A 27,954-nucleotide genomic window follows, 5' to 3' on the forward strand; every position below is an offset into this window, starting at 1 on the left:
GAGACTAGATGGGATGTTTGAGGTCATAGAGTTTGAGATCTACTAGGAGAATGTGGAATAGGAAAATACTCGTCATGTTATCTGTCAATGCAGGACATTCCACTGGACTCATATGGCTGTATTGGTACCTGCTATCTTCAACTGACTGATCCATTCAAAAAGCATAAAGAGCACTATTCCTGATTGTAGACACAGACCCCAAGCTTGCCATTTCTGTCTCAAATGAATGGAGAATCAAAGAAAATTTAAAGAAACAATGTGTGGGAAAATTACAGCTTAGAATCCTATCTTAAAAACCTCAGTGGAGAGACGCAGCAACACCTATGAGAATGGTACTTTGAAGCACTGGAGCAGAGAAAGCCTGACACTTGAAGATGCTTAGATTAAGTCCTAAGAACTCACACCCAACTATCAGAGAGCATGACTTTGCCAGTTTCTTTATCCCAAATGATTAAGAGAGATTCTCAAATATTTTAAGTCTATTTGAAAATATGATAAAAACTTTACTAACATAATTCTACTTTCATAAAAAAATCCTGCTGTTTTAAATGTGACTATTTAAGTGATTCAGGTTATAATGTCTTTAATATTATTTATATTAATAAGAACATAATAGGTACCTCAACTTGCCTTTTTCTCTTACAAAATGAAATATACTTTTCATATGGTTTCTAAATTAACATTTTGAATTTAAGGTAGTTAACAAGATCTAACACTAATTTTATAAAGAACTGCCAGAAGAGGAAGGGAATAAAGAGATGTATCGCATAAGCTACCAACACTGCATATGCGATAAAATGCAGCAACAGTAAAAAATTATTTTAAAAATAAACCAGGAAAAGATGCCAACTCTTGCTATATATTACATTTTGATTTACTGCTTTAATTTTACATCAATACATAACAAAGCTTCTTAAAAGTGAACTGCCAGTTTTATTGCAAAGTTTTATCCCACCAATGTTTCACATGTAAGAGATTGACAGATTTTAATTTATAAAACAGGAATATGGCTAAAACTAGACATTACCTTCAGATGTTAACAATTTAACACAATGCAAATGTACCTCCGGACCCTACCCACCACACCACAGCATATTCCACAGAATGCTGTATATATCACGCATAGCTTGCATAAAAAATGACAAATTATTGTGTACAGTATTCTGGTTGTAATGACATAAATATTAATCAGACACCAATATTAAATGCCAATACACTTGAATATTGGAATCAAGGGTTTGGAAATGCCTGCTATCCTGCTTCCTAATCACAAAGTGGTTTCACAGTTTGATAGTTTTGATGCTAACAAAATCCCCTAAGAATAAACAAGAATTTTAATGTTTCCTCTCTATTATAAACTAAAGCCAATTTGGTACTTAACTACACATTTAGGGTTTTATAGCACTAAAGGTGTCCAAGTCTTAGAAACAGACACCAAGATGACTATCCTTGCCCTGTACTCATCAGTCCCCTGGATCCTACTGCATCCTATGTTCCAAAGAAACACCTGAAACCACAACCACAGAGGATGAAGATGCAACAGGAGACAGGTTACTTGAACATCAATTTGCAATTTCAACAAAGGGACAGCTTGAGTTAATTACCAAGTGCTTCATAAGACTAATTTTAAATAGAATGGAGAAAGCACATGGAAGAAGGGCTTCTGCTACCATGAAACTATACAAGTGTTTTCTTAGGATGTTTTATTTTTTAGATTTTTAAATTTTAAATTAGAAACAAGCTTGTTTCACATGTCAATCCCAGCTCCCTCTCCCTCCCCTACTCCCCTACTCCCTCCCCTACTCCCCTACTCCCTCCAACTCCCCACCCAGACCACACTTCGCTCCCCAGGGAGGGTAAGATCCTCCATGGGGATCTCCAGAGTCTGTCATTTCATCTGGGGCAGGGCCTAGGCCCTCCCCCATGTGTCCAGGATGAGAGAGCATCTGATTTGAAGGGTTTAAAAATTACCATAAATGACTTTGGGAGCCCTTGATGATAATTTTTAAACCCTTCAAATCAGTGTCCTTCAAGAGTGGTAAAAATGAGTGGGCACTAGTCTTGTCTGCTACTACTGATACCACGTTGAATATGTACCTTCCCCAAATTCATATAACCTTAATTGGGAACAATGTTTCTGTAGGATATAACCAAGTGAAAATGAAGCTCTACAGGGTTACTATGGGATCTAACCTAAGGGTTGGTATATCAATGACAACTGGCAAATTAGGGCACAGAAACATGGTACAGTGGCTTGTTAACCAGGATAGGAGAGGAGAGACACAGATTTTTGCAAGGAATGCTAAGGATTGCTAGCATTCACTTAAAGCTAAGGGAAAGGCAAGTAGCAGATCATCCTTTACAAAATATTCTACTCTGCCAACACCTTGACTTCTAGACTCCAGAGGCATAAAAAATAAATTCTCACTCTTTCTGTACATCAAATTTGTAGTAATACTAAGGCACTCCTAGGGAACTAATATATTATCATAATTATTGCCGAAGTATCGAAAGTAACAGCTGAAGATTAGGTGACTGGTTTTGAGGCGAAGTCTAATACTAGGTCTAGAACTCCTTTACAGCTTGTACAGTCACTGCTATACCTACCAGCATCATTACTCATGGGAAAGTAGTCAGCAACAACTCCTAAGCAGGTTATTTTCAGAATTTTATAAAGACCGCTAGAACATTAACAGGATATCTATTTTCTAAAAGACCTTATTTTAATGTTGTATAAAAACAAAAGAGGGTTCCCAGGGATGTTTTCCTTATAGATGGCTCCATTTGATAGCAGTCAAAGGTCTGCATTTTTATATTCGAACAATACTACTTCATATAAAAGCTTCACCAACTCTTCATGGTAAGTACTGACATTTTTGATCCAGAGTAGAAGTTTTTACAGCCAGCAAAATAAAATAAAAAAATGGAATGTTTGATTTTTTAAGGCATGTTAAGAGAGGAGTAGAACTAAAAATAACACTATTAAAGGTAGTCCACAAGAGAAACTGAAAAAAGGAAGACTTACCACCAATCTTGAGGCCAGGTCCATGTGTCCCAGTTTTTCCAGGAGGTTAAAGATGAGGTCTGTCTGGAACAGAGCTTCAGTAATGGGTGCAGTGTGTGTCTCATTTCTAAGATAGTCAATCAAATCAAATGCCATCCGAAGAGGCACTTTGCCAAGGCTAAAAAATAAATGAACAGGAAGTGTAAATTTGCTGAGACACACATTAACTTTATAATGAGCTAGTGAGTTCTCCAGACAAAAAAACTTAAAATTTACAGTAACATTAGGCAAAGTTAGACTCATGTAATTATATAAGTGGCTCACAGGCAAAGATGCATTTTAATAGAAAGATAAACAACAGCTCATTTTGGGATGCGGAAGTCGTCTATTATTTGTCACTGATGCAGTAAAAGCATCACATTGCATCGGAAAAGATGACTATGATAGATATTATTTACTAATTACTTCCACTTACCACATGATTGGGTGGCATACTCCCTATATAAATCAGAAAACAGACAAATCTTATTTCTTGCTGTAATCAGTCTGCCACATTTGTTAAGACAAGGTCCATTGTGAGTTTACAGTGAATACCTTCTAAAAACTAAGCAGCTAAGCTGGATGGGGTGTTGCACTCCTTTAATCGCAACACTCAAGAGGAAGAGAGGTAGATCTCTGTGAGATTAAAGCCAACCTGGTCTACACAGATAGTTTCAGACTAGCCGAGGCTACACAGTGACACCCTTGTCTCAAACAAACAAGCAAACACAATAGGCAATTTGTAGAAGTTATAGCAGCAATGGTTGAAAGGACATAAAAAGGTTACTTCATATTTAAAATACAAGCCAAAAACGGAAAATAATAATGATGAGTATTCTTTGTGTTTCTAGGCCTATAATCAATCTAAATTTGTAAACTATTCAGAAGATACCTTTACAAAAGACCACTGCCATTCTTGGCTTTGGGCTTCTATAATGTACATGGTAGTTGGGGAGGCAAGTCACACACATATAAGGATACTTCAATTACTAGAGATGCTACTCAACTCAACCAATAGGTTGGCATTAAGCTTTATGCAGAAACCAACTACTTCCTGAAGATACTTCTCTCATCAGATAATGTGAAGCTTGAATTCCTACAATATTTGAACAAAATATGTACCCTGTTTGTTGTTATCTATTCGTGAACTAGTAGTTGATTATGTTTTATGGTATCTATTCAATGTGTTTAAGCTGATGTTTATAATATATATAAAATCTCTGAAAGCCATGAATATGCCTTACATTTTCCAAATCTTTTAAAACTTAAAGTCAATATATACTTATTTCAAAATGTTTTCTGAATTGTTCTTTACTGCAATAACATTTTTAAAAATGACAATAACAATGTAAATCAAGCATACTCTACCCTGCAAGTTCAAAGATGTTGTTGATGAGGTTGGCTCGGTCTTTGTCACTCAGAACATAAGGATTTCTTTTTAACTGATTGATTAGAGCTGCCCAGTCATCATCAGCATAGTGAACAATGTAATAGCCAGTCATGTTTGTATTGACTTTGACCCACTGCACTTGTTCTGTAAGATTGATGATATCTAAAAGAGAAGAAAAATTAAAACAACAAGAGAGATTCTTTTAAGAAACTAAATGCCAGATGGGCAATGGTGGCTCACATCTTTAATCCCAGCACCAAGGAGGCAGAGGCAGGTGGATCTCTGTGAGTTTGAGGCCAGACTGCTCTACAGAGCGAGTTCCAGAACAGGCTCCAAAGCTACAGAGAAACCCTTACTCAAAAAACAAACAAACAAACAAAAAAACAATGATACCACCGTGAACACAGTGAAATATGAAGCATATTTATTGTCATGTTTTTCCCATACTTGTTTTAATTTATGTAGTATTTCCTACAGTTGTCCTACATGTATTGATGTTCATCCTGCATTTTTACCTTTAGGATTTTCCCAACCCTTTACTTCCATTGTCTTCATATGCAATGTTCAAATATTCAACTTTCTATTTCAGGACTTGTCCCACTTTAGCCAATATCCTATTTTGAAACATTATTTAAAGTTTTTCTTTTATTCTTTTTTTTTTTTTTTTTTTTTTTTTTTTTTGGTTTTTCGAGACAGGGTTTCTCTGTGTCTTTGGAAGCTGTCCTGGAACTAGTTCCTGTAGACCAGGCTGGTCTTGAACTCACAGATATCCGCCTGCCTCTGCCTCCCAAGTGCTGGGATTAAAGGCGTGCACCACCACTTGTATAAGTGAAATATTTTTATACAACGTGCTAGAAACACATTCTAAAATAAAAGATACATTAGTACTTGAAGTTTTACTTACAGTTTGTCAAGTTCAAAGAATGAATTACTAAAATTTAACTGATTCCTTTTATTACTGTAATTTTGTTGACACTTTGGACATTATGAAAATGGAATAATTATGTGTTAATAGAACTATCAGTTTTTTCATTAAAAATTTAATATTAGTTTCTGTTTTATTCTTGACATAATAACAGATGGGAAAGATCAGTTAGATGGAATAAACTCATTTATTTTTCCAGAGCAGCATGGAGTTCCGTGGAGGATTTGTGATGGAAAAAGTCATGGTTCAGGTTAGGGACATGGTAACCAGACTTATAACTGATGAGAATAATTGTATAATTAACTAATCCAAAAAGTACCAATATTTTCCAATTGGATTTGCAAGCGCAATCTTCTATGGAGCTCTTAAAGACAAACTCTGAAGAAGGATTACACAGCCCTATCTCCACTGACTTAAAAAGAAATGATAAGCATGGCATCCATTTCATTTGCTAGGTTCAGGACATGGTGAAATAGTAACTGTTTTCACTGATGAGCACTTGCTATGCTACACACATGGCCAACTCCAAATGGTAGAGAAGGAATGCAGCTGGAAGTATATTTCAAATTATTACTGTCATCAAGTTGCCAGAACATAAGCAACACAGCCAACAGCAGAGGGAGGGAGGAGACTTTTTAAAGAATAGCATAGGAGTACCTTTCATGTCTTCTGAATGAACTAGGATACAGGGCCTCAAAACCACAGGTATCAAAAATAATTGTTTTATACATAAGTGACCTAACTGGTTGCCAGCTCAAATATAGATGAGATGAGACTACTTTCACATGCTTTTAATTTATTATAATCATTAACAGATTAGCAGTTCAGTTTTCACAGCCTACTGTATAATAGTGAGCAATTTAACTTTAAATGGCAAAAACCCAGACAAAGTAATATAATTGTGATTTTAAAAAGCCATTTGTCAATAAGCTATGAAAATCAACTACTGTTTTATAAAGAAATGTTGAAGTCCTGAGACAAAAAATACATGTTTTTACTATAAAATTAGAAAATACAACATCCAGTCTGTTCCAGGGATTACCACAGTACACAGTTTACCTGCACTCCATGCAAAAAGATTCCCTTTCTTTGTATCACTTCCTTTGTTCTTTCTCTTATTAAGTAGGAAAAAGGATCAGATATCAGGACACGAATGTGTGATAGTAAATCACCTCCCTTTCTTTTTCTTTCTAATTGCTTTTCCTTCGAATGATACATCTTTTAGTTTCATAGCAATATTTCTGGTATGGTGACATACTGTTTCAGAAACAACATTTCCAGTTAAAATTACTTCCTACAACCAAGGATTTTAGGTTTGGAAAAAAAAATATAGATAACAGAAAGATAGGAAGGACAAAAATTTTAGTGTACCTGAAAAATTATCTCCCTTACCCTGTTATTTATACACAACAATTTTTCAAAGATGGAAAAAGGGGGGAAAAGATACTAATTGAATATAATTACTACACATGATCAAAACAGAAAGTTAAGGTCAGGGTCCTACTATAAGCTTAAGCAACCAAAGAGGATCCTATAGTGCAGCAATGTATGAAATAAAATAAGCCTAAAGTTCTTTTCTCTGCTACATTTTGAGGATAGAAAAAATTAAAATGCAACTAAGTTGAAAGTAATTACTATTGGGGTATCAGGAGCCAAGAAGATTCAACTGTCCTTAGGGTCACACATTTTCTTAGAAAAGCAGAGTGTTTTCAATGTGCACTCTTAAATGTGAAATGGCAGAAATTAAAGCAACAACAGGGACCAGAGAACTACATAGTTACTAACAGGAAGCGCATGCTGCTTACATCAAACCAGGCCAATTCCAGCCTCAGATTCAACAATTATATTCCTTTTTGTATATTCCCTTTAACTATGAGTCTTTTCAATTAAGGGAAATAAGGCATTTCTTTTGGCTTTAAATGTTCCTTCCTTATAAGTATTCATAGTCAAAATTAAAATTCAGTGATTTCATTTATCCATTCAGTAGTCATTTATGTACTTAAGTAATTTAAGTTTATGCTAACTTCATTAATGTAATTTATAAACCACAATATTTATTCTCAATGGGAGATAAATAAAACATGGAGACACAAGTGGATCGTACTTAAAAATACTCTTGAGTAAAAAGTACAAAATGTTATTTGAAACTATAAACTGCAAATCTGCTTTGTCTTGGGATGCAAAAGTCTTCCTGGAACAAGCCAAGGCTTAGCTAAGGGCAGAGGGATGGCTGGGAGGAGGTCAAGGGAATGGAGAGTCAGGACGCTCTTCAAGGAGAGACAATAGCACACAGAAGGGTCTACGCATAGCAGACAGTATGGCCTGTTTAAGACGCTGGAAAAAATTTTATGCAGAAAAATCAGAGTACACCAGGTAAGGAAGATTGAGAGGGAGTGAGGGGGAAAGGGAGAAGAGGGAGACAGGAGTAGTAGATGAAGAAGAGGAGGAAGGAGGGGGAGGAGGAAAGAGGGGGGGAGACACAGATGGAGGTGGAGGGGAAGGAGAGGGGGGAGCCAAGAGAGGGAAAGAGAAAACATAGTGGGGAGAAGAAAGGAGGCAGGCTATATGGTTCATGTGTATAATATGTCCTTCCTACACTCATGTGTTAAAGGCTTGGTCCTAAGCTAGAGGATCTGATCATTAAGAAGTAACTAGTTAACTCACTGATAAGTGGGTAGAGAATGGGCACTTAGGAAGTAGGATCTGGAAGAGGAAGTTAAGTTACTACTTTGGAATGTTTTCAAAAGATATAACTTGTCAATGTTTTCCTTCTCCTCCCCATCTCCCAGAGTCAGAAACTAATACTTGCAAAACTGTGAACTAAAATAAATCCCCCCCTTTAAATTATTTGTTATTCCAGCCAAGCAGTGGTGGTTCATGCCTTTAATCCCAGCACTAGGGAGGCAGAGGCAGGCAGATCTCTGTGAGTTCAAGCCTAGCCTGGTCTACAACAAAGCTTTTTCCCTGTCTTGAAAAACCAAAAAAAAAAAAGTTATTCTGTTACAGTAACAAAGAGTTGACTAGTGTAAGAATAAGTAGAGAATTTGGGGCTGTTTTATACACCATGCATCTCGAATATAGTTTATCATACTCACATATAAACAGAGCTTTTTTAAAGTAAGCAGATTTCTTATTGTCTATTTCTAATACCAGCAAAATTTTAAATACTATTAGGAAGGCTGCAAATTTTCCTAAGTGACTCTTTTCAGAATGCTCTGCTGTGTTTAGACTATACTGCTGAGTGCACAGAGGGGAAGGGCATTCCTCTTCCACGGGTTGGAGTACCCCTTTAGGAACTCTAATGTTTGGAGTTCTGTTTCACCAGGGAAGGCAGCACTTTTTCACACATTAATCAAAGAGATGGTGGGATCATTTTCTGCTCCCAGGGCTTTAAATAGTGAGATTGTTACATAAGTACTGCGCCTCTTCCACAGTGTGCGGTAACGCTGCAATGAGATGACACATTCATAGAGTGAAGCTGACACTTTCCATTATTACCATACAATACAGAAGAGTAACTTAGTTTTGAGTACTCTATCACAAAAGGTAACAAATAGTCTTCAATTTTAAGAAGCACTGATTAAAGAGAAAACAAGACAAAATGGGGGGAAAAAACATCTGAAATTTTTATTAGGAAATGCTTTTAAGAAAGACAATTGATGAATCATAAAAAATGAAAGACTGTCAATTACCATATATATGTTTTTAAAGGCAAGATATAGAAATCATATGTACACAATGATTTCAAACAAAAAACTTTAAAATGATAAAGCACAAAAGAACTTATGATAGCATTAGAAGGCTTTATATAACATGGATACACTATGCTTAAAGGTTCTTTGGTGTCTAACATGGGCTTAAACACATGCCTGCCAGACATGACTTTAGGGCTCCATATAATATACTCTAAAATCCTTATCACAACCCTATTTTAGAGTATGCTCAGAGCCAAATACCTCATCTAAAATCCAGTTAAGTGATAATTGAGAGAGCCATGGACTCTACAATTGAGAGGCAATTGGACTTTACTCACCAATCAAAAATGTAGATTTGAAAACAGATCCAAATCTAAGCAAGAGCTTTGCCTTTTGCATAAATCTGAAGTATTCATGGATGATTCTCACAAAACTCAAGAGTCTTATGTTCTTTTGGGATGTAAATTGAAATGATATATGTGTAGGTATCACAGATGTATTTTACAGCTGGTTAGAAATTATATGTGTCTCTGCTAAGGCACCTCCTGATTGGTTTAATAAAAAGGTGAAGAGTGAATAGCTAGGCAGCAAAGGATAGGTGGGCATTTGAGGGAAAGAGAGGAACTCAGGAAAAGAATCTTAAGAGGGGGGGAATTTGCCATGAGACACGGAGGGAGTCAGACATACTGTTTAAGGATAACAAGTCACGTGGCAGAGCATAGATTAATATAAATGGGTTAATTTAAATTTTAGGAGCTAGTTGGGAAACAAGCCTAAGCTAAAACCAGGCTTTCATAATTAATAAGAAGTCTCACTGTCATTATTTGGCAGCTGGTAGTCCAAAGAAAGTTCACCTACATACATGTCTACAGGGTATGTTGTAATAAGCATTTACTGTATATCTAGGTCATAAATTAACCTTGATTGTGCATATAAATTATTTATAAAATGCTTATTTAAATGCACTGGCCCAGGCTAGCCCTTCAAAGTAGATAACACTTTAAGTAAATGCTCTGGTTCTTTTACTTATTTTAAAACAGAAAATATTTATCTAGAACCTAAAAATAAAACATTGCCAAGACATTTTTTGCAACTTCTTAACCTTATTTCTTTTATTTTTCTTTTTGGTTTTTCGAGACAGGGTTTCTCTGTGGCTTTGGAGGCTGTCCTGGAACTAGCTCTTGTAGACCAGGCTGGCCTCGAACTCACAGAGATCCACCTGCCTCTGCCTCCCAAGTGCTGGGATTAAAGGCGTGTGCCACCAACGCCCAGCCTTAACCTTATTTCTTACAACTGAAAGCCAATTCTACATATATAAAGAGTCAGTCTTACTGCATTCAAATGTTGGATAATTGTTTATGACACTAGATCAGAGAATGTACACACTGGAAAATGCAATCTATTATCTGACCTGTGGTCAAATTTTAAGAATTACATTATTAATAATTTTTTATCAGAAAGGTATTAACTATTTTCACACCTGATTTCTTGTCCAGTAGTGAAACTGATCGATATTCTGAATAGTTTCTTCCATCAGTGACATAGGATATTGGAATATGCCACAGGTAGCTGCAGAAGTAAAACATTGGAGTGTTAGTTCTCTTCCTAATGTTTTAGTTATTTAAGAGTTGGTGGTTTGGGACAGTAACAGAGACTTTCCAAGCTCCTGCCAAAGAGGAAAGACCTCATCAGGTTTCACAAGAATGATAGTTAATAAAACATCTAAAATCCTTATACCTGGAGGTAGGAACCAGATGGGCTGGGAAGAAAGAAGAAAGATACCTGGCATCTGAAGCCTGAATTTCTGGTTGCATGCTTAGAAAAAATCTTTCTTGTTGCAGAAGGAGCTCCGTCCCCTTCCTCTGGACAGTCACTAATGGGAATCCTTTCTGTAGGGTCCAGGTTTTCATCATCTTCTTTACATCTAGTGTTTTGTTTGTGACCTATTCAATTAGGAAGAATTAATTCTGCTTAATGATAAAATTAGTTTAAAAGTTTTAGTTTAATTTGCCTGTGCCTTTCCCTCTTTTCCTATTGTACCCCATGAAGACCACATAGAATTGAACTGAGTTTACATTTTTCATCAAGCTAAGTAAAACTAAATAGCTTGTAATGTAAGTGAGTGTTATATAAGACATGAGTGGTACTACGCTGAAAAGCAGCAGGTAAGCTACCAACCTGTAGAGTTTAACATTAGAATCCATAGAAGACGTAAGTGCACTTCTGGACCACAGCACTACGACTTCAAAGATATGACTAGTGAGAAGTATTATAGGATGGAAGCATTGCAACTCAGTCCTAAGAAGCAGCAAGTCCAGACTCCTCTTTATTCTCCTTCTCTGCTTCTTTTGTGTCAATGTTTTAAAGACCCAGTCTTGGGGGAGAGTTAGAAGGTTAGGATGTCAGGGGCAACTGCAGAAAACTCTACTCTCTTAACTGAGTCTCTTAGAGAATGACAGTAAAATCTTTTTGATGATCACAGATCTTATTTCCCAAAACTACATTAAACTTTTCTGCAAAATCTAAAATCTGATGTCTCAGGTTATTAGACTCTGTAAAGCTCACTATACCAAGATATCTGGTATCAATGATCAAGAAGTAGTTTAGTAGCTGGGTAGTGGTGGTGCACACTTTTGATCCCAGTACATGGGAGGCATGAGTTCAAGGCCAGCCTGGTCTACAGAGCGAGTGACAGGAGAGGCTCCAAAGCTACACAGAGAATGCCTGTCTCAAAAAAAAGGAGTTTACAAAAAAAATGGTCCCTTTAAAGCAAGAAGGTTAAATTACTGATTTAGCATACTTTTCCCAATTACACATAAATGTAAATTCAAGCCACCACAACATAATAAAACCTGCACTATTACATCCCTAGGGAAGGCTCTACCTCAATCACTATATGGCTGCTTAAAGTTACAAAAGTATGAAACAATCTTCTCTTTCTCATGGTTCTGACCTATTTATTTCAGGACCAGAGCCTGAGAAGAAAAGCAAGGTACTTTGAGAACTTTAAAGAAGAGATTAGTGTACAGTTTGATATGGATGCTTAAAAGAATGAAAATAGTGTTAGGAACTAGGTTGGGATGGGACAACATCATTATCTGCAGTAAGTGACAAAGGCAGGCACATGTTCCATATGTCGAAATATGTACAAATGGGAACCAAGAAAGTGACTGCTCTCAACTGAAATGCCAATATATGATTGGATAAAAAAAAATACAGAACAAAGTGTTAAGTAATAAGAATTAATTCCTTCTCTCAAACAGAACTCAATAGGGAAGTCCTGTCTTCTGAGCAAAAAGTTAATGCAAGGAAATATTATCATTCAGAGTGGAAAAGCAAGAGTAAATGAGACACATACAAAGCAAGGGTTCTTGACTCAGCATCCATAAGACTCTGAAACTGTATGTGATGTCTTGCATATGTGTGGTTTTTCTGAGGCAAATGGCAATAACTTTTATCAGATTCTCAGATACATCTGTGATCTTGAAGAGCACTAAGAACTGCCAATTTAGATCAGGACAACAAACTCAGAAGCATATGAGGACTGTGCAGCAAACAGGCACAGGCAAGCTGGGTTCACACACTGCTCTAAAGAATAGCTTCTATCCAATTACCTTGCTTGTTAGAAAAATTAAATCAAGAACAGATAAGCAATTTAAATAGACCTATAACCCCTATGGAAATAGAAGCAGTTATCAAAAGTCTCCCAACCAAAAACAGCCCAGGTCCAGATGGCCTCAATGCAGAATTCTACCAGAAATTCAAAGAACAGCTTATACCAATTCTTCTCAAAATATTCCACGCAATAGAAGCAGAAGGTTCTTTGCCAAACTCTTTCTACGAGGCTTCAATAACCTTGATGCCGAAGCCACACAAAGACACAACTAAGAAAGAAAACTTCAGACCAATATCCCTCATGAACATTGATGCAAAAATACTGGCAAATCTGATCCAAGAACACATCAAAACAATCATTCACCATGATCAAGTAGGTTTCATCCCAGGGATGCAGAGATAGTTTACCATACAAAAATCCATCAATGCAATCCACCATATAAACAAGCTGAAAAACAATGATTATCTCATTAGATGCAGAAAAAGCCTTTGACAAAATCCAACACCCCTTCATGATAAAGGTCTTGGAGAGATCTGGGGTAACAGGAACATACCTAAACATAATAAAAGCTATATACAGCAAACCAACAGCCAACATCAAACTAAATGGACAGAAACTCAACGCAATTCCACTAAAATCAGGAACAAGACAAGGCTGTCCACTCTCTCCATGCCTTTTCAACATTGTACTTGAAGATCTAGCTAGAGCCATACGACAACAAAAGGAGATCAATGGGATACAAATTGGAAAGGAAGAGGTCAAACTTTCACTATTTGCAGATGATATGATAGTTTACATAAATGACCCAAAGAACTCTACCAGGGAACTCTTACAGCTGATTAACACCTTCGGCAAAGTGGCAGGCTACAAGATCAACTCAAGAAAATCAGTAGCCCTACTATATACAGACAATAAAAGGGCTGAGAAAAAAATCAGAGAAACATCACCCTTTACAATTGCCACAAACAACATAAAATACCTTGGGGTAACGCTAACCAAACAAGTGAAAGACCTGTATAGCAAGAACTTTGAATCTTTAGAGAAAAAAATTAAAGAAGTCCTCAGAAAATGGAAAGATCTCCCATGCTCTTGGATAGGTAGGATCAATGGAGTAAAAATGGCTATCCTGCCAAAAGCAATCTACAGATTCAATGCAATCCCCATTAAAATACCAGCACAATTCTTCACAGACCTTGAAAGAACAATAATCAATTTTGTATGGAAAACCAAAAGACCCAAATAGCCAAAACAACCTTACTCTACAAAGCAACATCTAGAAGCATCACCATCTCTGACCTTAAGCTCTTTTATAGAGCTATAGTCCTGAGAACAGTTTGGTATTGGCACAAAAATAGACAGGTAGACCAATGGAATCGAATTGAAAACCCTGATATTAACCCATATATCTATGAACATTTGATCTTCGAAAAAGAAGCTAAAAATATACAATGGAAAAAAAGAAAGCATCTTTAACAAATGGTGCTGGCATAACTGGATGCTGGCATGTAGAAGAATGCAGATAGATCCATGTCTATCGCCATGCACAAAACTTAAGTCCAAATGGATCAAAGACCTCAACATAAATCCAGCCACACTGAACCTCTTAGAAGACAAAGTGGGTAGTACCCTTGAACGAATTGGTACAGGACACAGCTTCCTGAACATAACACCAGTAGCACAGACAGTGAAGTCAACAATTAATAAATGGGACCTCCTGAAACTGAGAAGCTTTTGTAAGGCAAAGGACACAGTCAGCAAGACAAAAAGGCAGCCCACAGAATGGGAAAAGATATTCACTAACCCCACATCTGAAAGAGGGCTGATCTCCAAAATTTACAAAGAACTCAAGAAGCAAGTCTCCAAAACACCAAAGGATCCAATTAAAAAGTGGGCTACAGAACTAAATAGAGAATTCTCAATAGAGGAGTCTAAAATGGCTGAGAGGCACTTGAGAAAGTGCTCAACATCTTTGGCCATCCGGAAATGCAAATCAAAACAACTCTGAGATACCATCTCACTCCTGTCAGAATAGCTAAAATCAAAAACACCAACAACAATTTATGCTGGAGAGGTTGTGGTGAAAGGGGAACACTTCTCCACTGCTGGTGGGAGTACCAACTTGTACAGACACTTTGGAAATCAGTATGGAGATTCCTCAGAAAAATGGGAATAAACCTACCACAAGACCCAGCAACTCCACTCTTAGGCATATATCCAAAAGATTCACATTCATACAACAAGGATGTCTGTTCCACTATGTTCATAGCAGCATTATTTGTAATAGCCAGAACTTGGAAGCAACCTAGACGCCCCTCAATTGAAGAGTGGATAGAGAAAATGTGGTACATTTACACAATAGAGTACTATTCAGCAGAAAAAAAACAATGGAATCCTGAAATTTGCAGGCAAATGGATAGCACTAGAATAAACCATCCTGAGTGAGGTAACCCAGTCACAAAAAGAGAAATACGGTATGTACTCTCTCAATTGTGGATTTTAGACATAGATCTGGGGAGTACCCGCGTACAATCCCATGGCCAGAGAGTTCGGGAAACAGAACCTTCATTCAATGGCTGATGGAAGCAGAGACAGACTCCCACAGCTAAACACTGAGCTGAACTCAAGGAATCCAGTGACAGAGAGGGAGGACTGATAAGCAAAGGGGTTAAGACTGGGCTGGTTTAAGCCCCAGAAACAGCTGATCTGACAAGGGTTAGCTCTTGAATCCCAGGCTGATGCCTAGGAATCCAGCATGGGACTTATCAAGACCCCCTGAATGTGGGTGTCAAGTGAGGAGGCCTAGATAATCTATTGGGCCTTGGGTAGTAGATCAGTATTAATCTCAGGTATACAAATGGACTTTGGGCACCCATCCAACAATGAGTGATGCACTCTCACCCTGGACTCTTGAGGGGAGGGTCTAGGCCCTGCCCTGGATGAAATGACAGACTATGGACACCCCCATATGGAGGGCCTCACCCTCCCTGGGGAAATGAGGGGATATTGGAGAGGTTGGTGGGAGGGCGTCAGATGAGGGGAGGGAAAGGGAGAGGGACCTGGAATTGACATGCGAAGCAACCTTGTTTCTAATTTAAAATTAAATTTAAAAAAATAAAACTAAATTGCAGTCTTAGAATATTAAAAAAAAGAGTATAAAAAAAGAAAATGGAAGTGTAACAAAATCCAAAGACACAAATATGTAACTCATAGTAGTCATCTTGTGATAATCATCTACTAAAAGGGATCTGGGTCCCTAAATAAAGAGATTCATAAAGCATCATATAGTATCATTAATTGAAGGAAGTAAAACTAGAAAAGATATAGGAAAAGAACTTTTTGAAAAAAGAATCAAGTATCAAAAATATATAATATTCATTAATATTAAGAAAACTTTTCCTTACCTAACAAAAGGAATGGAGATTAAGGTACAGAATAATTATCGCTGGCCCCCCTTTTTTGTAACAATATACAGTATTTTTACTTCTTGATTTTAATAACAAATATTTATATGCTAAGCTCTATCTCCTCTCTATTAAATAACTACCATTGGTACTATTTTATGTCATAGAAATATAAACAAAGGATCTCTTATAGTTCGTAGACAGGTCTGAATTATCCAGGCTACTTACCTCATTAAAGCTGCTCCAGAGATCATCGCTTTGAATGGATGCATAACTGTGATTGTGCAGGTAAAGAATGATAGCATGCTGAAACACATCTTCACTAAGGTAAGTCTTCAACATCAACAAGAGAGATGCTCCCTGACAAAAATTGAAAAAATAACTATTGCAGGCCATAGAATCAAGACTCTAAGACTGAAAATATTTCTAAATTACATGATTTCATATATATAACATAACTATAGTACACTAAAGATATAAACATTAACAAAGGGAGTTAGATTCTTATACACACTAAATCTACCATGAGCCATTCTTTGTGACTGATTATTAGTGCACTTTGCTGTTTTCATGTCAATATTAAAACGATCACCATTTGTGTATTTTTAATATAAACACATGACAAATTTTCTATCTCTTCTCCCGCCTCCAATGCTTAAAGTGCTAGCTGCATCCACACACATACACCAAGGAAGATACAATTAGTTAACAGAGCTTTCAAAATCTCTCTGCTAGTAGTAATTACATTCTAATTTTAGTCTCCCATGCTGCAGAAATAATCAGGATCTTTCTTCTTCTGAAGAATGCCTACACTAAAGAGTATTCAGAGGAACAAGCAAACACTAAGCTTCCATAACAAGGCTTGCAAGAATTCAGGCAATACAATACCCTCCTCACACGTTACCTTTCCAACCATGAAGCAATTACCTGTTTGGTTTCTTTTCTGAATTGACATGGAAATCACATTGCCCTATTTGCAATTGATATTTTCTATACCTGGTATATGTTTATTTCTTCTATACTGAAGGCCAGTTGAGAAAACAATTCAAAGATGCAACTACAGAACTACAGTGTTTGAATGAATTTCACTTGCAACAAAAACGTAGCATTATCAAGTCATCAAAATTGTTAAGTACAGATAAATTTAATAGCTATTTCACTGCTTTCAATCTGTAGCTATATTTAGTCTATAAATTTAAGCATTCTTATTCTCAACCGTCCCTTCTTTTTCTACATAATGAACTTTCTCCTCTATATTATAATATTCCCATTATTAAAAAAATACACAATTAAACATTGACTCTCTTTTCCTTAACTTCATGCCTCCTCTAGTTATCACATTAGTTCTTGCTTCTCATTTGTAGGAAAACTCTGCAGTCATCTACATTTGCTCTCTTCCCGTGTTCTTTTATACCATAGACTAACCTTTATTCTACTAGCAATATCATAACCAAGGTCACGGGTGAATTTTCTGGGGCCAGATCAATCTCACTTCTCTTACTCACCTTATCAATAATGCACTAGTAGCAGTTCATACGATTGATTTCCCACTCCTGCTCAAAAGTCTTTAGGTACTCAGCCTTGGTATAGTGTTTCTAATTTTACCTCTATTTCAATGCTCTACCCATGGTCTTTTTTACTGAATCTTATCTGCCCAGTGACTGAAGTTTGGTGTACTCTGCCATTTGCTCTTTATACCCCTGGGTGTCTCATTTTTACCACCTAAATTTGCTTTCTAGAAGCTCTCAACTCTAGGGGCTTTAACCCCCCCCATTTATATATCTAATTAGATTTTTACTTCTGAATTCCAGACTTACAGTCAACTACCTACCTAGCATCTCTACTTGTATGTCTAATATATATCTCATACTTAAAAATTCAGATTTTTATTTGCCCCAATTCTACTTATCCAGTAGTCTTCTCCAATTCAGTAAATGACTATTCTAATGTCCAGCTGGTAAGAGAAATTTTTTTAGTGTGTGTGTGTGTGTGTGTGTGTGTGTGTGTGTGCGTGCGTGCGTGTGTGTGTAAATGTGAAAAACAGAGGATAGTTTTAAGAAGTTGGCTCTCACCTTCCACCCTGTGGATCTCAGGAATAGAACTCAAGTCTAGCCAGATACCAGAAAAAGAGACAGACAGACAGACATCTCTTCATAAATGTCCCAGCCCCAGCCATTAGCACTCCTGTTCTTCTGTGCAGAGCACACTATTCCAGTTTTATGTGCTCTCAGAGGTATTTCAAGCCTCACTTTTCTTCAGAGTATCTCTTCAACATGCACAAATTCTCTGTACTATTTCAGCACATACAACTACTCCGACTATTCCATATGTATTTACTACCCAATTTTGAGCTTTTTGATAATATGGGTTCTATCCTCTCGTGTTCAATGTTTTCTTCTCTCACAGGGACTTGCTAGCCAAGTAATCTGACAACCAAACATGAAGGGCTAATCGAGAAAAACAAAACAAAAGGTTAACTGGCTTTAAAGTCACCCTCTGACATTATAAGCTAAAGTAACACTGGTACCACACTTCCTCTGTTCTCCAACCTGCTCAGATACCAACAGAGCTGCTACTTTCCATCCACAAACCTGGTGTTTATGTTTCACATCCTGAAGGGTAATCATAACCATCAATTATTTAAAATAACTTTTTTGCTTAACTATTTTAGTGATCTTGATTCTGGAAAATATCACAATTCTGAGTAACACAATAAAGAGGACTTTCTTTTTCTCAGGACACATTCTACTTGTAGATCAACAGAGAAAACTAACTCTGAGAGATGAATTCTGACAGGATCTGCTTCACTGCCTGAATACTAGTCACAGTGACTAAGAGGGAGACAGAGAAAGAAACACTCACAAAAGTTAAGACAGACTTACATATTTAAAATGTAAACAGTTTAAAGTTTAAAAGGACACCCAAAAGCAATGTTTATTCAATCTTTAATATGAATTAGGCTGTTTACTGACTTACAAAATGAGTTTGAAGTCCATTAAAAGTATATTTTTTAGCTGGGTGATGGTGCCACATGCCTTTAATCCCAGCGCTTGAGAGGCAAAGGCAGGAGGATCCCCAAGATCACAGCTAACATGGTCTACAGATTGAGTTCCATGACAGGGATACAGAGAGAAACCCTGTCTCAAAAAAAAAAAAAAAGTACATTTCTTTGAGCACAGTAATACCTTAAAATAGGAAAGAGAATCGAACATTTCTTCTATTTGTTCTGAAGACTGAACAGATGATGATATTGGATGGGATGAATTCAAGGAATCTTTCCTCATAGTTTTAAATCGAGCATCTAGGAAGTCTTCATACTAGCAAAAAATAAAGTGGAAGGAAGTCATGATCAGAATAAAGTCAATTATAGCATTTATACAAATTATGCAAATTGCTACAAGATGAAAAAGCCTGCGTTCACTAAATTTTATCAAATAAACTACTGAAAATACAGTGCATGAATATTCCTTAAATTTAAAACTGCACTTAGAATTGAGGGGTATAATTATCATTTCCAAAAGAACATAACTGTAAAATTAAGAATCTACAACTAATGAAAGCAAGTTTGCAAATCTGAATATCCAACAAAAGTTAAAGTATATTTTTAAAATAAAAACTGAAACTTAGGACAGAAACTTGGTCCTTACCTTGAGTTTCTATTAAATATACAATTCTTAGTTAAAGTTATTTTAAATAAAGTACAACTCAGTCTGAAACCACAGAGAGATAGAGAGCTCAGCCAAGAATGCCCCTAGAATGTATATTACATTTTAAGTATTCTGGGCACCCCCAAGTGGTGAAACTGTGTATTTCATTGCTTAATTAAGTAGTACATATGATTCAAACTACCTACTCAGTATTCCAACTGAAAATTACTTGCAGTTTTAATCAAGCCCTATATACAGAAATGCCAAACTTGAAGTTTTCAAGAATATTACTGAAAGTTCCTGAATAATGTCTGTAGGGAGTCTAAAAGCAAGTCATAGAATTTTAGGGTTGAAAATATTTCTAAGTGGGAGGTTTTCCTGTAGTTTAAGGAGCCCATGTTGAGTGCTTCCCCTCAGCTGCCCAATAATGCTTGAATAATTTCAGCAACATCTGTCAAATTATGGCCTACTATGTCTGAACATCTGTGAGTACAGAAAATATCTCCAAACTCTAATGATACAACTAAAAGTATAATGCCTCTCTATAACAGGATGGTATTCAAGTCTTTGAAACTGGATGACATGTGGTTTATATACAACAAGGACAAATTTATTTATTTTAGCAACTTATATGTTGTTTAAGAACTGCTGAAAGAATACATTCAGTAACAATATAAAAAGCAATACTGAAGTCAGTCTTCATTTCATTTCTCTTTATACATAGATTTTTAATTGTTTTAACAAAACAAATTTTCCAACTTTATCTAAACTCCTTCAAACAGAAGAACCATATCAAAAATAAAATGTAGCAATTAAAATATTCATCCAATGTAAAAAATAAGATCACATATAACTATTTCAATGTTTAGTGAATTGCATCAATAAGCAAGAGTGTGATTTTAATTATAAAATCTACAGAATTACAGATTTTGCTATAGTTTTCTAAAAAAATTTTCATTACTTCAAATGCATAGAAAATACAAGGTAAATAACTCATAACCTCACTATTTCCTCTTCATAGGATAAAGAAGCACAGTACTTACACTGTTGAGCTCTTTGAATATTTTTTCCACAGAGAAATACTCCATGAAAGTCGCAAAGCCTTCATTTAGCCACAGGTCATTCCACCATTGCATTGTAACCAGATTACCAAACCACTGTAGGAAAGACAAGCTAGTGACCAGCATGATATGCATATCCCCAGGAATTTCTTAATTGGATTAATTGTCAGGCTAACTACAGATAATCAAATTAAAATCTTAAGAGAAACTATATCCAGAGTAATTAGGGACTTAGAAAAGCTATAAAACTGTACCAAAAAATAAAGGATTTTAAAAGTTGTATAAACTTATTTTAGAAGTAAAATAAAAACTGCAGCATTTTACCTTAGCTAAATGGGAAAAGAATCAGGAAAGACTATGAATATATTTATTTACTAAAATTTGTATGAATTTTTATAACATACAGTATATATAAGACTATATAGATGACAGTTTTAAGCTGTTTTATTTAAGTGAGACATCTTAAATAATGAAATTATCTGATCTAATACCAAGTTAATAAGATTATTTTCCATTATATACACAATCTTCTATGACAAGTAGAGGTTTTCCTGTTGTCAGAGTCTGGATTTCATGCTTCTTTTCCATTACCTGAGTTCAAGACATGATTCACACAAGATCTGAGTAACATTCCTATAGAAAGCTGGTGTGCCTGCACACCTGTGCACACACACACTCAGGAAATCAGAGAAATCTTTAAATGCTTTCTTATATATAGTAGTAAAAAAAAAGGCCAAAGGTAAGAGACCTTCCTAGGTCTCTTTCGGGTATGGAGAGATGGTTCAGCAGTTACCACTTGCCTTGCAATCCTGCCGACCTGAGTTTGGATCTCAGCAACCATATAACAAGCTACCATGTAATTCTCCACAAAAGTCTGCAATCCCAGCTCTAGGGAGGTACTAACAGGCAAATCACTGGAGGTTTGTGGGCCCCCAACCTCACTAAACGTGAGAAAGAAACCCCACCTCAGGACTGGTAGAGAGGGATGGAAGAGGACACCTGGAGCACTCTTCTGTCCTCCACAATATGCACCCATGTGCTCCAACATTCACAGACAGACACAGACACAGACACAGACAGACAGACAGACAGACACACACACACACACACACTTCTTTTTAAAATACTTGCAATAAGAAGTGGTCATAGGGTATTCAAATTTGTCAATGCTGTATGGGGTTTATTTCCCATCAGTAGCAAGAAATGAGGCTATTATTACAATACAAAATTACTTTTGAGAATTCAATCATTAACTTTTCTAAGATACTATCTTAAAAATATGTTCAACAGGAAGATGAGTTATAAGCCCTAAACGAAAGAAAAATATAAGAGAAATATTCTAAGTGGTAATGAGTAGTCCCAGACATAGCAGGATTAGAAAAAAATATGTATCATTTATCAGCTTGCCATGAAGTTTTTACAAGGGTCACAGAATCACCTATAGATGATATTTGAGACAGAGTTAACTGGCCACACCCTATACTGAAAAGCATCTCATATCTAGGGCGCAAGAAAGATAATATTTTGGGAATGGAGATGGACATGGACAAGTCTTTTCTTTTTTTAATCTTATACAAAGACTTCCTGCACTCTATTACTGGGGAAGAGTTCCTTCTCACACATTAATAGAGAATCCTGTTCTAGTAGAAAATAGAGAAAGAAATTTGTTCCTGATAATTGTGATTCAAGAATTGTTAGTACAAAGCTGGGTATGAGAGCACACATCTATGATCTGGTACTCAAGAGTTGAGGCAGGAGAAATTTGCATGACATAGTAAGAAGGTTTTGTCTTAAGGAAGATGGTGTAACTAAGGGAAAAAGTTCCATCCTACAAGGTTACACTGAGCAGCTTGGTGGTTGCTAGATGTGATGCAGATGTGTATTATCAAGATGTGTATTGTTGATATTCCAGGGTTAGGGAATTTAGCTCAGAGGTAAAGTACTGTGTAACACAAAGTTCTGGGCTTGGTCCCAGCACTGGAATAAATAAAAAAAGATAATTTGAACATACAGTCATTCTTCAAGGCCCAATGCTACCATTTAATTCCTGTGAGAGTTTAAACAAATCATTTCTTAGAGCTGAGTCTCAGTTTCTATACATGTAAAATGGGATTACCACTCATTTTAGGACACTGTGAAATGAGATAATGGATGTGAAAATGACTTAAATATGAAGTTCTAACAGACTGTGTTTAAAAGCATCATTTTTTTATATAACCGCAACACTAAAATCATAGAATATACTTAATAATATTCAGGTGTTTACTACAACTCTAGGGCCTTAGATGTAATGGCCTGGTTGGTAATACCTGATGTGCCAGCTCATGAGCGATGATTTTAGTAACCAGTTTTCTATCTGCTACTGAAGAACTGGCGTTGTCATACAGAAGAGTCTCTTCTCGGAACGTAAGCAGGCCCCAGTTTTCCATTGCTCCTGCTTCAAAGTCAGGAATGGCCACCAAATCTGGACATCGCAAGAAAGAAGAGATCAACTTCTTATCTAAAAATCAAGAATCACTACCCAGTAAGGACAGTGACAGAATCTTCCTTTTCCTAGATCAACATGCTCTGTCCCTTGCTGTCAGCTGAGGAACACCTAATCAAACCCTTTTATGTCAACAATTCCACTGTCCCCTAACAAAGAAAACAAGAGCCCATTTCTCTCACAGTGAATCAGACTGAAGCAAGACAAAGCCCAAGTTGAACCCCATTAAGTTCTTCAGAGCCCGCATTGCACTGAACAGAACTTAAATCTTGCTTTCATGGATCCCCAGAATGTACTTTTTATTATCTGAATCAGAAACTTCTCAGAAGTTAGTAAACTCCAGATGGAGCCCTAAGCAAATTCCTACAACCCCATAAACTTACAAGTTATAGAAGTAATTTAAAGTTTAGGTTCAGAAAACTTATAGATTGTAAATAAACTTAACAAGTACAATTTTTATATTAACATTGTTTCTTAGTTTAAAAAAATAACTGGCAACAGCTTTCTCTAAAATAACACTTGTGAAGCAAATCTTCATCATAAATTGTACTAAAAATCAAGGCACTATTAAATGCTTACCCAATTTCTTAAGTGGGTATTGAATTTCAAAGTAATTTTGATAAAATTCAAGGAGCTTTACAGTTGTGTCCAAAGCATGGTGAACTTGATCAATCTTTTCTGGTACAGCATATATAGAAACCTAAAGAGAAACATAATCCATTATGTAAAGACAGGTAAAACTAAAATGTCATGTAACTCAGCTGAGCAATGTTAGGACCAGCAAATTCAAGAAATCTATACTCTATGAGATCTTATAGGACAGAAACTCACGCTTACAATTCTTCCAGCCACACAGAACAAGTCGTCTATATACAAACTTACACAAAAGAATTACCTTGTGTTTTAATTTTTTTAAAGTTCTCAATATCTCAAATAAACTACTGTGATACATATCAGAGAAAATTATAAGCATTATTCTATTTAATTTTACATTCTTGCACTCCTATGACACAGAAATGCTCTTATTTATTAACTATGAAGATGATGAGTTATTTGTAGTACAAAACTAAGGTGTTAATCCTTTTGGCACCTATTATTGTGCCTATATTAGAATACACACAAAATACATATTAGTAAACAAATCTTAACTTCAGTTGTTGGCTTGCTTTTTTGGATCATGTAATATAAAAAAAAATCTATCATATCATTAAACACCCTCCCTCACTATGATTCAGGTCTCACCTTGCCCATTCGTTTTCGGCTACACACTCAGGAAAAAAGCATATATAAAGTTTCAAAACCCATGCTTTCTACCTATCATTTGGTAGATAAATGCATAGTTAAAATACATATGATAAGATTATAAAAGAAACTGAATATAAAAAGGGACGCAATTATTCTCAATCCTAGAATACAATTAGGAGAAGGGGTTGTTTGGATTTTTTCTTCTTCTCTACTTTTTCTTTTCCTGAAAGAACATGTGCAGCCTGGTCTATAGAATGAGTTCCAGGACCACCAACGATACACAGGGAAAGCCTGTCTCAGAAAAAAAAAAATGTGCTTTTACCTTCTTAATACACACACATCATCTGTTCATTATATTTATACCAACTTTATTCTAAAAAAATAATAAAACAATGGAAAATAAGCAAAGAGAACAATATGTCTCAACAGAAATGTTTTTTGCTATTTTGTGATCTGAAGGATTTAAAATATGGTCATGTGCATATTAGGCTAGTACTCCACCACTAAGCTATTTCCCCAGGCCTCTTTCTAGTTTTTATTTTGGCACAGGGTCTCATTAAGTTCTCCAGACTCAGTCTTGAACTCATTTTGTAGCTCAGGCATATCTTGAACCTATAATCTTCCTGCCTCAGCATAATGGGTAGTTGAGATTACAGGTCTTCACTGCCATGCATATAAGGGGGGAAATGCCTTAAACATTTTGGGTTGGGTAAGAGAACACTAATTACAACTGTATGGTGGTTTTGGGGTGCAGCTCTATCATATAGGAGATCAGCAAACTTAAGGCTCTGGGTTGAAACTTAACAAAAAGAGTAAAGAAAAGAAAAACAAACAAATATCTTAGTCAAATGAAAGTCTACTGGCAACTAGGCCTTAATAGTTACAGCCTAAATGCAGATTTCTATAACTACAGCTATGAAGATCCCTGCTTACTCAGAGCAAAGGGTTCTTTACAACTGAAAAATAGAGGGTATGATAGGTTTAACCTGTCTGCACCTTAAAACAATAAAAACAAAAACTAGCTAACAAAAGCCGAACCAAACCTTATCATTCCCATGAGGATAACATGGCCTGCAGGATCTAAAGGGTACACTGGCCTTCCAAAACAGGCTACGAACACATTACAGAAAGCATGAGTTCCTAACATAAAGAATATAATCGAGTCCCTTCCTAATGTCTAATTGGATGAACTAGAAAGGAATGATATCAAAATGGGCAAAGTGTACCAGAATGACTGAAAGACATGTGGGATATATCCTGGATCGTATAATGTCAACTTGACACAAGCTAGAGTGATCAGAAAGGAGGGAACCTCAATTGAGAAAACAATGCCACAAGATCCAGCTCTAAGTCATTTTCTTAATTAGTGATTGATGGGGAAGGGTCCAGCCCATGGTAGGTGGTGCTATCCCTAGGTTCTATAAGACAGCAGGCTGAGCAAAGCCCATAGAAACAAACCAGTAGCAGCACCCCTCCATGGCTTCTACATCAGCTTCTATTTCCGGGATCCTGCCCTATTTGAGTTCTTGTCCTGACTTCCTTCAACAGTGAACAGTGTAAGCCAAACAGACCCTTTCCTCTCCAAGTTTCTTTGGGTCATTGTGTTTCAGTACAGCAATAGCAACCCTAAGACATGATATAAATGACTTTAGAAATTCTGAACAAAAACAGGTTTGTGAATAAATTAAAATTATAGCTATATTGATAGTATTGATACTGTTGAGGGGTCTAGTTAAATGCTACATTCAAATAAGGTACTTATACCTGACTGATTAAACTGATTCTACCAACTACCCCATCTATAACAAAAACAAAAGCAGGAAGCAAGGAAACAAAACAAAACAAAAAACCTCAAGTAAAGCATGAAGCAGCATTTTTCACAACTAGCCTACAATTTTCCAGATAACTCTGACATTCCTAAGAAGAAAAATTCAGTTTTTTTTTCAGACCAAATGGATCTTTCACTTTCTACTAATGAAAAGTTTAATGAATAAAAACTGAAATATAAAAGGTAAAAACAAAATGGGTGGGAGGGGGTTGTGCTGTTACTGGTATTGAACTTAGGAACTTGGTTAATGTCTGGTAAACTGGACTATATCTTCAAATCCTGTTCTTTCTTTGAGGCTTTGATATCAAAGCAGACCTCAGTAATAAACACGGCATAGATAATAATCTACAGTCATTGATAAAAATCAGTTTATTAGTATAACTCTACCTCTTTATTCCTGAATCTTATTGAATAGACCTACCACCTAATATTATAAAAATAGAAGCTGGATTCCAACATCTTAGAATAGCAACATTCTTCACTACCTTCCAAGTTTTGGACTTTGGGTTGTAACACCTGCCTGAGTTCCTGATGTCAGCGCTGTATAGTGGTGGAGAGTAAAACCATCTTCTACTGGCTCAGTGACCGTAGGTCAGTCACTTAACCTTTCTAAGATATACTCTCATCACAGGTATGGGGCTACTGCTGTGGCCATCTCCTCTTAATAAAACAGAGTGTTTATAAATGAGTTCCTAGCACACCAGCTAACAAAGTAAAGTCCTATCTATTTCCTAATAAAAAAGGGAGAAAAATGGTAAAACTATTGTTTTTTCATGCTACTAATTTACAATAGGCAGCATTAAAAATGAGGTTACATCTCTTGGTGTGCAAAAGATTAAATGATATAGTTACATATGGAAAAAGGGAATGTGTATCCATCTATGCATATAATACATATATACATGAAAATGGATTTTCTTTTCTGTGTGTGTATATATTATAGTCCTGAAAAATGAGGTGTAGAGGGGATTAGAATACAGTCTCTTCAAGAGATTAGAGCTAGTAATTGCAAAGGAACAATTCCATACCAAAGACATATTCTTGCTAAACTGTGCTGCCACCGTATACAGATGAATGAAAGCTTCTGCCCACCACCCCAAAAAAGCTATGTGAAACTCCTTTCTTAAACTTTCTTCCCAACATCAAGCATACATGAGGATAAGTTATAACATGTGATAATGAATTATGACACTATGAGTGATGGAAGAATTCACTCTAAAACAAATGAAAATACAAATGAGCTTGTAAAGAAAGGACTTAAATATCAAAATGATGAATTTTAATGTAATCCTATAGACAATACCAAGCTAGAATGGCAGATGGGGGGCAAGTTTGGAAAGGTAAGTAAAGAGGAAGTAGGTACTTAAAAAGAACTCCATCATCACAGTGTTTATATCTCTACTATAAAATAAAGTTCAAATCAAACAACTATTTACACATGGATATTAATGACAATAACAAAACACCTTATTAAAACACAAATCATGAGAAAAATGGAAATAAACTTGGCCCTTAAACAATCTCATACATTCTCTATGAATAAACTCAACCAGGATTTGCTTTTTTCTTCTGGTTTTGGGAATTGAAACTAGAGCCTTTTGGATGCCTAGAAACACTG

The 27,954-nt window shown here is 36.1% G+C and overlaps 1 protein-coding gene across 1 annotated transcript in view; it reads right to left on the minus strand.

Annotated features, from left to right (window-relative positions):
• The window catches only part of LOC101826656 (leucyl and cystinyl aminopeptidase), an 80,832-nt gene that overhangs the window by 14,259 nt on the left and 38,619 nt on the right, over positions 1-27,954 (minus strand). Inside the window, exons 5-13 of the mRNA XM_040728101.1 lie at positions 23,843-23,963; positions 23,088-23,242; positions 20,761-20,874; positions 19,256-19,387; positions 16,299-16,430; positions 10,836-10,996; positions 10,534-10,622; positions 4,412-4,595; positions 3,026-3,182 (exon numbers count right to left, since the gene is read on the minus strand). Coding sequence (XP_040584035.1) covers positions 3,026-3,182; positions 4,412-4,595; positions 10,534-10,622; positions 10,836-10,996; positions 16,299-16,430; positions 19,256-19,387; positions 20,761-20,874; positions 23,088-23,242; positions 23,843-23,963 — 1,245 coding nt within the window. The remainder of the gene's footprint in view (positions 1-3,025; positions 3,183-4,411; positions 4,596-10,533; positions 10,623-10,835; positions 10,997-16,298; positions 16,431-19,255; positions 19,388-20,760; positions 20,875-23,087; positions 23,243-23,842; positions 23,964-27,954) is intronic.

Source organism: Mesocricetus auratus, unplaced genomic scaffold (assembly GCF_017639785.1).
Source record: "Mesocricetus auratus isolate SY011 unplaced genomic scaffold, BCM_Maur_2.0 Super-Scaffold_100018, whole genome shotgun sequence".
In the NCBI taxonomy this organism is placed as follows: domain Eukaryota; kingdom Metazoa; phylum Chordata; class Mammalia; order Rodentia; family Cricetidae; genus Mesocricetus; species Mesocricetus auratus.